The sequence below is a fragment of the Lactuca serriola genome, chromosome 3, assembly GCF_051521515.1.
Source record: "Lactuca serriola cultivar US96UC23 chromosome 3, Lser_US96UC23_V15, whole genome shotgun sequence".
Taxonomy (NCBI): domain Eukaryota; kingdom Viridiplantae; phylum Streptophyta; class Magnoliopsida; order Asterales; family Asteraceae; genus Lactuca; species Lactuca serriola.
This window is the reverse complement of record NC_136410.1, coordinates 72,210,775-72,221,297: the sequence shown is the minus strand read 5'-3', so window position 1 is coordinate 72,221,297 and position 10,523 is coordinate 72,210,775. Positions and strand designations below refer to the sequence as shown.

Below are 10,523 nucleotides of genomic sequence, written 5' to 3'. Positions count from 1 at the left end.
GATCAAAAACTATACTCCAAACTCATATAATTGTTAAGGGTTTGGATCGGATCAGGGTCAAAACTCGCTCCATTGACAGGCCTAGTTGAAGGTTTCATCAAGAACAAATATGATGAAAATAGGAAGGAACCATCCTATCGAAAAACATGTTTTTCGGGTCCGGAAACAATGCAAGTTCAAGAAATATAAAAACATGTTCAACCAAAAAATCGAAATATCGATATTCTTTGTCAGCGAACCGGAAAATTGATTTTGGCCAAAAAAAAATGACTAGAGATCTTAGAGTCACCAAAAACCAACTAAACTTTCAATAACCGAACACAACTAAAAAAATAGCCAAACACAATTATATATTTTTGACAGAATTAAGAGAGTTTAATGGTAATTCGGATGAAAAACTTTGATGACTAAATGTATGTACCCGACAAAATACGCCATAATGCCATCTAAGTTTTATATATTTTTTCTTTAAACTTTCATCATCCATGTTGTGAACAAAACCCATACATGATACCCGAACCCAACATTCTCAAAATATTTTATTTAAAAAAAAAAAAATCAAATAATCTTCCTCTTTTCAAAAAACGTCTTCAAGTGCCATAGCTGCAATCCTGCAACAGACAAACACATAAACAACGAAACCAAACTGAACGAACCCAACTTAGTGTTCGTCTTCCTGTTTAGCTCTTCCATTTCTCGTTCTCTGTAACAATCACACCATACAATACCCACATTACAATTTATAAACACACAATTCATTCGTATAACCATTTTCATCAACCAATTAACCTTTTCCGAAGATACAACATCTCCTCATGAATCCCAGCAACCATGTCCTCAATTTTCTTTAGTTCTAATTGCATCGCCTGCAAATTGAAGCGCATACAAAAAGATCTATCATTTATCGAAGCTAAGTATGTATATAATTGCAACTGTTTCTATGAGTATGGACGAAAAATTAGATACTTACATCTACTGAACCTTTCTTCGCGACATTAGACCAACCTTTAGCAGCCACACCGGATCTCCAATTGAATTCCACAGAGATGTTAACGGCCGGTTGGTGATCAATGGCGGAAAAGCAAACTAAATGATCTCCATCTTCAACAACGCGAAGCGCGAATTCTCCTGATTCTACCGCTTCCGCATAGTGTTGGCGGTTTCCGTTCTCGGAAAACAACTGGATTTAGAAGATTCAAATAAACCCCAACTCAATTTGCAAAATGAAGATTTCGTATCAAGTTAACCACAGTCGATAACATGATAGAGATCAAAAGATGTATTCATCTCATGCAGATAATAACGATTAAACAAAATTTCAGTTACGAATTCATGGAATTAAAAATGGAAAGCTGTTTCGGATTTACCCTGACAGTGATCTTGTGATGTTCAGGCAATGGAATTCCTTCATTTGGATTAACAATGGAGTAATGACCGACTGTCATGGAATTGATTTTGATGTCTTCTCCTATACATTTTGTGTGACCCGATTCGAGCTCGAAACGGATTGAATGAGCAATGATGGATAGAAATGCTAAAGCTAGGATGAAGATGGCGAGCCCAAGCTCCATTGTTGAGCGAGCTCTATTTGGATTTTGGGGAAGACGAATTAGAATGTAGGGATTATGAAAATTTTGAAATGAGAAAAACGTCAATGGCATTTCCTTCTCATTAATGCTCTTGTTTATTGAATTTAATTATTTACCATATTTTGTATCTATATGAAAAAATATTTAATAAACAGGTCCACCTAATTTTCATTTAATTTTTATTTTGGTCAATAGATTTCAGATTTTGTTAATCATACCACAGACTTTTTCGATGTGTAGAAAAACACCCGAAATCTTAAAGCCGATAATTGTATTGATTTTAAGGTTAATTGAATCAAATATTAATAAAAAATGCCAAAATGGAGAAAAAAGGTTTGCATTTTTTATTTCTGTTTAAAATTCATAACTTTAGTGCAAATCCAATAATGGAAAGACTTGCTTTGGACAAAATAAATTGGATGCACTGTTAGTGATAATCACTAACAAAGTTGGCATATGAGGTCGAAGGGTGTGGGTATGTAAATGTTACGATTTGTCAACTCAGTCGTGACAAACACTACGAAGGGTGTGGTTCCTCACTCTCTCTCTCTCTCTCTCTCTCTCTCTCTCTCTCTCTTTCTCTCTCTTATGTGGCAAAGATAATAGTAAAATAAGGTGAAGAGTCTTTGTCACAATAGAACCATGGCATGACACCCTTCAACCTAAAATTTCATGTCAGGGTAATATACATGTTTATATCTTATTTGATTCATTGTGTTTAATCAATATTTAGTTATTGTTTAAACATAGCTTATGGCTACACCCTAATACCAAAATTATAAGTGGTTACTATGCAGGGCCGGCTCAAGTGTTTACCAAACTAAGCAAAGACTTAGGGCCCCAAATTCTAAAGGGCCTCAAATTTTAAATCTTATTCGTTAATTCTAGTAAAAACTCGATCATTCGATTATTACAAATGTCTGAGGGAAGCGGTGATTCAATTTCCAAAGAAAGGTAGAAAAAACACGTAGAAAAAACGCAACCTTCTGTTAATTGATCGGTTCAAGTGTTCTTCTAAGTCCTGTTCTTCTTCCTTCTCGGATCGGCGACTTCTTCTCCTGTCCTTTACTCCTCCGGTCTCTAATATTAAATATAGTCTGAAAGTGAAACAAAGAAACGCAACAGCCTTCTCTATTCTTTCTTCCGTTCTCTAATTCAGAGATTGTGATTCTCCACTGTTCAGAGGCATCAAAAGGACAAGACTGATGGTTTACTAAAAGTATTCCAATTCCATTATCTGATAATCTGATTAATGATTATCTTACACTTCTAGTTCTAGTTTTGAGTTTTCTTATTTTCCAATTTCCATTATCTATTCTAACGTGCTGTATAATTAACAGTTCATGTCTTTTTAACCTACAATTATAATGATTTTTATGAGTTTGGATTATAGAATTAGTCTATCTATATGCTTTTATGGTATACTATTTAACGAGGTAATCAAAAGCTTCTAAAAGTCTATAAGTCATATTGATTATAAGCTAGAATCATAACTCAATCACATCCAAATTTAACTGGATGCCTTTTGAACTCGTGTACCAAATAGAAGATAGATAATAGTTAGTAAGTGGAGTTATATATGAGCTTTACTACTTATACAATCAATAGGGGCAAGGACACATCATCTTGACCATTATAATAGAATGTCAAGCAACTGTCGGTTAAAAAAATAAGGGCTCGTTTGATTTCCTTTCTAACTGGATCCAAAGTAAGGACCCGGTCCTCAGTCCAAAATAGCTTGTTTGTTTTTCCCTTCTCCATCCTTGGACTCGGTCCAAATGAAGGACTCGGTCCCTAATTTTGTGATGATTCGGTCCTTCATTGAAACTCTCATGACTAGGTCTATCTCCTTTATGCTCTTTGCCGTTTCCCTTGACATATCGTTCTTCCCTTACATATCGCTCAAGAACCCTTCTCTCACGTGGTTTCAACTCTCTCCCAAATCGGTTCCCCTCATCAATTTCAACTTACAGGCGTCTCTTTTTCGTTCAAGGTAGCATTTTATCTGCCCTATTATTCGATATTTTGATTGTCTGATTATGTTTCATATACGTGAGTAAAGGAATATGGGATCAAGAAATCCTAGCATTAAGAGATCATTATCAAGCAAAACATTAAAGCTGATCTAGATTGGTTGATTAAGGAACCTGTTTAGCTGCTGATTTATCTACTTGGGGTTTAAAGGATGGAACAATTTTGATGATCTATAATAACGAAGACAAATTGTTGGCATGCTCTCCACAGATAAGAACAATTGACTACACTGATGATTTAGTAGATCTTAATAATGTTTTATTAGTCTGTCTTATGTGATTGATTATTGTGTATTGCTTATAAATATAAAATTTTGATTGCTTTTAAATGATTATGGTTTTCATTTTCAGAGGTTTTAACTTGCAACATACTATTGTTCATTATCTACAGTTTTGTTTCAATTGTATGATTACATGAGTATTTTGAAGTATTGAAATTTGATAGTAAAATTTTAACTAAGAAAAGTTAATACAAGTGTTGGCGAGTCAATGCATAGCTTTATTTCTCAGATAAATGATAAGGTGTATTTTGATGTTTTTATCATTACATTCCACTTTTATTTTTAATTTTGTATTTATGGTTACAACTCTCAAATAAATGAAACTATATCGCTATTAATACTGGTTATGGAGTTTGATGTTAATTCCAATATGTATTGTGTTTTAGATGCTACAAGGGTAAAATAGTTATTTTGCACAATCAGTTAGATGCAAAAATCAAACAACAAATTTCAGTCAAAGGTAACTCAGTCAGAACTTCCAACTCAGTCAGCTTCTAACTCAGTCAGCTCTAACCCAATTAGCGACTATCAAACGACCCCTAACTCTGTTTATAAACTTTTTAGTTTATTATTGCCGGTTCTAAATTCGGATAAAGGATGAAAGTTTATAACATTAAGTATAGTAAATGCCAAAGGGCCCTAAATTTTTTGTTTGCTTAGAGCCCTCAAAATGGTTGAGTCGCCCCTGCTACTATGCTCCCATGTGAATACCATTAGAAAGGAGCTATTAGTGAAATTGTGTAATTTATAGGAGGATTGAGTTTAGATTGATATATTTGTTTCATGTTATTGGTGAAATTTTGTAATTTATCGGAGGATTGAGTTTAAATTGATATCATGTAAGGGTTTTAGAATATCACCATACAAGTGAATAAACAATTTTTCATAGACAATATAAAGATTATAATGTATAATAAAATAGGAATCAATAAATTTTTATTATGTATTTAATGCTAAAATGTATAGATAAGGCTATGGAAAGTGGTACAACACCTCCACAATTGTTGAGGTGTGTTCGGCACCAGGCCGGCTCTATGCTTTACAAAAGTAAGCAAGGGCTTAGGGCCCCCAATTCTAAAGGGCCTCCAATTTTAAAACTTATTATGTTAATTATATCTGTATATATACATATTTCCTGGGTTGCAAAGACAAGTTGGAGCTTGGCCTAGTGGTAAAAGTGGTGGTTTAGCAAACCAAGGGTCTTAGGTTCGAATCTATTTGCTTTCCTAAAGGGCCCCGATTTTTTTGTTTTCTTAGAGCCTCTGAAATGGTTGAGCCGCCCTTGTTCGGCACAAACACCACCCTTTGGCCTCAACATGGGTGTTTGGCAACCTCTCGTGGCAATGCCTACATATGAGAGTAAAAGTTCAAAAACAATATTTGTTCATATTTTTCTCTTTTCAATAACTAAAAAAATGAATTTGAAAATGCCATGGTGACCTATCTTCTTTAAATGGTAAGAAGTTAGTGTTATGTAACAAAAATGAAATGGCGCCTACATGGTAATAAAAACAGTATGACAAGTATGACACCACTTCCTCTAACATATGAATTTAGTTGTATTAAACTCCAATGTTGGTATCGAGGGTAGATCATATTTTTGTGACAATTTTTGATAAAGATCCTAAGACCTATTAACGATGACACTTCACTTTGCATTGAAATAATCAGTTATGTAATGACCCATGTAATAGATTTTCAAACTTGAAAAGGAATAGGTTTATATATAAGCCAATGAAGCTTATAGAACCGAGTCACATTGTATTTGGACTGGTTTTCATAAATTTATATATGTTTAATTCAACTTTACACCCATGACATGACATGATGACAAGAGTAGAATAATCAAATAATCTTCTTTTTCTCGAAAAATGACTTAAGATGCCATACTTGTATTCCCGCCACAGACAAGCAAATAAACAACGAAACCAAACCCAAATAACCCATTATCGAGTTTGTATGCCTCATTAACTCTTGCATATCTTCTTCTCTGTCAAAATCGTACAACACATGTATGTATCATGAGTTTCACTTCAAATTCTATAATGTAATATTATAATAACATATTTTGATAATATTTCGTTACAAAAATATCACTACACTATCAATTATATTTTATAAATTGATGTTTAAAGCATATAATTATGCATCCAATCACGTTGAAGATAAATCTTATTCAAAATGATACAATTTTGCAGAAGACCATTCAAAACCTGTATATGAGAGTAAAAGTCCAAACATTTTATTAACCAACCTGTCTCGAAAGTCAAACATCTCCTCCATAATCACAGAAATTGTGTCCTCCATTTTCTTCAGCTCTAATTCCATCGTCTGTTCATTAAACAAAACCGATCATTATATCCAATCAATCTATATAAGAATACATGTTGCAAATTCTGTATGAATGAGTCAATCTCATAGAATAAAAATGTATTTTTATAAAGAAAAAGATACTTACATCTACAGTCTCTTTCTTGGCGACATTAGACCAACCTTTAGCAGCAATCCCAGACCTCCAATTTAACTCCACAGTCGTGTTTAGAATTGGCTCGTGAGCGTCGGTCAAAAAGCAAAGCAGATGCTTCCCATTTTCTTCAACCTGATACGTGAATTGTCCTGATTCTATTAATTCCCCATGATGAAGTCGCTTTTCCTTTGGTGTAAACAGCTGCATTTGCAAACAGCACTTGTAATTGTGAATCGTCAACACATCTTTAAATCAATCATGAGAAAAAGCAAAACCTAATTCACCAAGCTTTCAAACGAATGGTTAGGGATTAGGATACGACACGGGTTTTGATTTTTGAACCCGAATTGAAATCAGAGTTCAACAGGAAGCGAATCCGATGCAATAGGAATAAATAATCAAATCAAAGCTACAGAATCGTGATAGGAGAAGTTGAATCATGGATCAGAAAGATCAAAACATCAAACGAGGTTGCAGAAGGACGAAATTGAAACTCGGAGGTTGTTTGAAATTTACCGCGACACTGATCTTGTGATGTTCAGGCAAGGGATGTCCTTCGTTTGGATTAACAACGGAGTACTCAGCGACTGTCATAGAATTGATTTTGAGTTCATCGTGTATGCATTTTGCCACACCTGATTCGATCTGGAAACGGACTGATTGAACGATGGTGGATAGAAGTGGTAGGGTTAGGATGAAGACAGCGAGTCTAAGCTCCATGGTTAATTAAGCAAGCTGTTTGGACTTTGGATTTGGGAGAGATGAATCACAACTCAGAAGTTGGGTTTTAGGGTCTCATACATGGATTATCGATGGAGAAATTGGAGAAGAAAGAAGTTTTGGAAAATATAAACAGGCGCCAATGGCATTTCCTTTTCATTTATGTTTGTTAAAACAGCACATTTATAGAAATAAACTTGAAACTTGACAGAAATGAATTGAAAACGATTAAAAAAACGATTAAAGACAAACCAATTAAACAAGTTTTTGTCTCAAATGTATTTTTTTTTTTTTTTTTTTTTTTTGTAAATTGTTAAATAAATTTTTATTTGAGAATGTCTGTGAAGATATATATATTTTTAAATTAAAAAGACTATATAAAATATATACCTAAGGTTAATAATATGGCATGTCATTGTTATTGTGTGTCCATGTTTTTTCGGAATTCAAGATATAAAATAGCAAGTCATTGTTATTGTATGCATGTATGCAGAGGCAGTTTGTTATTGAAAGAATTATTATGAAATTGCTATTATAAAGAACAATTAAATGAATATATTGTATCAATTACTAAGAGTAAAATCAATATAATATTTATAATAGGTATATAATGAATATCTTTTACATAAATACGGAGTATATGATTAGATGATTAGAAGTTAGAACCTTCAACTTAAATATATAAGCTCTAACTGATAAATTGAAACTTTGATCGAGTTTAACTCTTTTTTTTATACAAATGCGATTATTATAAACCCGTATAACTAACAGAAATTTCTCAAAATCGATGAAATAAAAGTTATACATTCCTCCGAATTTATAAATAATATTCCAATCTAAACAACTCATTTTGGCTCCCAAAAAATTATGTCTCCTTGTTCTCCAACTAAACCAAGATCTCTAAGCCTCCTTTCTTGATAATATTCATATTCATCCAACTCTTTTTCCCTCTCTTCGAAAATCCCATCTATATGTCCCAACACCTTCTTCTCTCCCTCTCGTATCGCGATCGCAATCTCAACCCTCCGATTAATATCCCCTCCCTTCAACTTTTCATCCTGCAAACCAAAATTCCAATAAGTGACCGTGACAGTAACAGTGACAGTCTGACATGATAGAAAGTGTTACCGACAATGACATAGACAGTATGACATGACAGACAGTTTCATTGATAGTGACAATGACAGTGACAATGTACCTCTTCAATGGTGGTTCGATAGCTAGAAAGAGCAGAGCGGCAAGCAGTGCGTACAACTTGGCATATGACCTCCTCGTTGTCACGGCTAACGGGTAATTCAAGGTGGTCCCACACAGAGTTTCTAAAAATAGATTCAAGTAGGAAGGAATCGGTGCCACCAAGTGCTACAAGCCTTAAATAAGGTAGCATTTTTGGTGGAAGTGGTCTTCCTAAAGTGATGTCAAAATATTGAACTGCTTTTGTGCCATTAGTTTCAGCTATATCTAACTTATCATCAAAATAAGGGTCTGAATCCGAGATCTGTAGTGTTAAAGTGTATGTATTTCTGTCTACTGTCGATTCTATAAATCCATAGTCTAGTGCCAATTCCGCATTGCTTTTGTTCAAATCATATTGGATCAACACCTGCATAAATGCAACAAAAAGGATACATTTTGTTAAAAAAAAATATGGGAGAACTTGATATAAACTTGAATTTTGAATGTAATAGGTTTGACTCACCTGTTGACCAGCTTTGACTGGTATAGGACTTCTCAAAGAGAATATTTGATCCCTGGAGAATAGGCCAGCCCCTTTGATTTCATATGCATAATCTTCTTTGGCTATACTAGGGCTATGATTGATCTGACATTCATGTATATATATGTCAGGAAAGAAAGCGTTGAAGGGCATTTTCGGAAATTAACCATATTGTGAAAAAGAACAGTTTTAGAGCTTACCAAGTCTGCTATTGGAATCAAGACAAGATTTTGACCACGAAGTCGTGAGAATGCTCTTGATCTGAGTATCCCAAAAGCCCAGATGAAATCATCTAGTGTAATTGGAGAAGGGAAAAGTTTTGTGTTTGGAAGAATCACTTGCTCTTGGACTTGAAGAAACTCATTCTTCACATACTCTTTGACACTCAATGTTGTGCTCAATAGTTGGGTTCCTGAGAAAACTCATTCTAATCAAGATCTATCTTTGGTTAAGTAGTAAGAAGTGATTATAAAGTATATGGAGAGCTGAATAAAGCTATAACATAATTTAACAAACCTTCAATCTCACTGAGCTCCTCTTCTGACCTGTTCTGGAAAAGCATCAGAAAATCAGCCAACTTATCAGTTATCATCAACAAAGTACTTCCGAATGCAAAGTGGAAGAAAATCCCCAAAATTCAGAAAACAACTAGAGAAAGAAAAAGGTAGACTCACCAGAAGATTGTGGAATCAGTAGACTCAGGAAGAATATTAATGTAATTTCTCCAAGGAGAATAGTCATCATCTTCTCTCAGCTTCTCCTTAATCAGAAACAGAGCGACCGAAATCCATGGCTTTAATCCATCACACACCCTTCCGATTTCAGAAGCTGAAACTGTATCTGGATTAATCCAAAACTTCTTCGGGACCTCCAGAACGACTTCATTTCGACCTATGTCTCTCTGAGCAACCAATCCTAGACCTTCCGCGACGATTCCGGGCTTCGCTGGAGAGTTGGAGGATACTACCTTTTCGTCACTTAGCCATTTCCAAAATGTCTGGACCGCCGGAGGAAGTGGTGGAGGCGGTGCTGCGTTGCATTTGACGGTGAACCGTTTGTTGTAATGGGGAAGTAGTGATTTGGATCTGAAACTGAGAGGGTTTGGAGTAGAGAAGGTAGGGAGGAAAGTAGCCATGGCTGGCTCTCCTGTTCTCGTTATTGGTGGTTAAAAAGTGATGCACTTATCCTTCCCAAGAACTTGTTTATGTTTATGTTTATCAGTTTATGTTGGTTTAAGTCTTTAAGATCATCGTTAATAAAATATTGTTTATCAATTTATCAATCGGAAGTTTTTGCAAATCAATAATATAGTGTATAGAATATTTTCTATTATTAGAGATAGATTTTTAGGTCAATATTATCTTAACTGTTTTTGATTTTTATGAGTGGTTTATTTTAAGAATTTTGTATTTGTTATAATGGATATTATATTTCTATTTATTCAATAATATTTTATTTTACATTTTAGATACAAATTATTGTTAAATTTTAATTATTTATTGACAAATTAATGTATTTTATTTTAATTTTCAATTTTTAAATATTAAATTTGTAATAATTATTATTGTTTTATTTTTTATAATTATATCGTTTTTATTTTCAAAAATAAGGAAAAATATATTTTAAAGATTTTTAATCTTAAATAACAAATCTAATTAGATTTACCTAACATCCCAAAATTTTCAACAAACTTAAACCTTTCAAAACTACATATTT

At 33.8% G+C, this 10,523-nt stretch overlaps 3 protein-coding genes across 3 annotated transcripts; all 3 read right to left on the bottom strand.

Moving 5' to 3' along the window:
- Positions 1-440: 440 nt before the first annotated feature.
- On the bottom strand, positions 441-1,646 carry LOC145094511 (transmembrane emp24 domain-containing protein p24delta9-like). Its single transcript, XM_079032675.1, has 4 exons — positions 1,368-1,646; positions 971-1,180; positions 790-866; positions 441-703 (listed from the first exon to the last, which is right to left on the bottom strand). Exons 1-4 carry the CDS (start codon positions 1,569-1,571, stop codon positions 559-561), a joined length of 636 nt encoding a protein of 211 aa, XP_078888801.1. The 5' UTR covers positions 1,572-1,646; the 3' UTR covers positions 441-558.
- Positions 1,647-5,607: 3,961 nt separating this feature from the next.
- On the bottom strand, positions 5,608-7,254 carry LOC145092597 (transmembrane emp24 domain-containing protein p24delta9-like). Its single transcript, XM_079030548.1, has 4 exons — positions 6,887-7,254; positions 6,362-6,571; positions 6,158-6,234; positions 5,608-5,893 (listed from the first exon to the last, which is right to left on the bottom strand). The coding sequence occupies exons 1-4, from the start codon at positions 7,088-7,090 to the stop codon at positions 5,749-5,751; spliced, it is 636 nt and encodes a 211-aa protein (XP_078886674.1). The 5' UTR covers positions 7,091-7,254; the 3' UTR covers positions 5,608-5,748.
- Positions 7,255-7,851: 597 nt separating this feature from the next.
- LSMT-L (Rubisco methyltransferase family protein) lies at positions 7,852-10,002 on the bottom strand. Its single transcript, XM_079030547.1, has 6 exons — positions 9,482-10,002; positions 9,324-9,352; positions 9,008-9,219; positions 8,790-8,912; positions 8,289-8,693; positions 7,852-8,148 (listed from the first exon to the last, which is right to left on the bottom strand). The coding sequence occupies exons 1-6, from the start codon at positions 9,940-9,942 to the stop codon at positions 7,936-7,938; spliced, it is 1,443 nt and encodes a 480-aa protein (XP_078886673.1). The 5' UTR covers positions 9,943-10,002; the 3' UTR covers positions 7,852-7,935.
- Between the last annotated feature and the right edge of the window lie 521 nt (positions 10,003-10,523).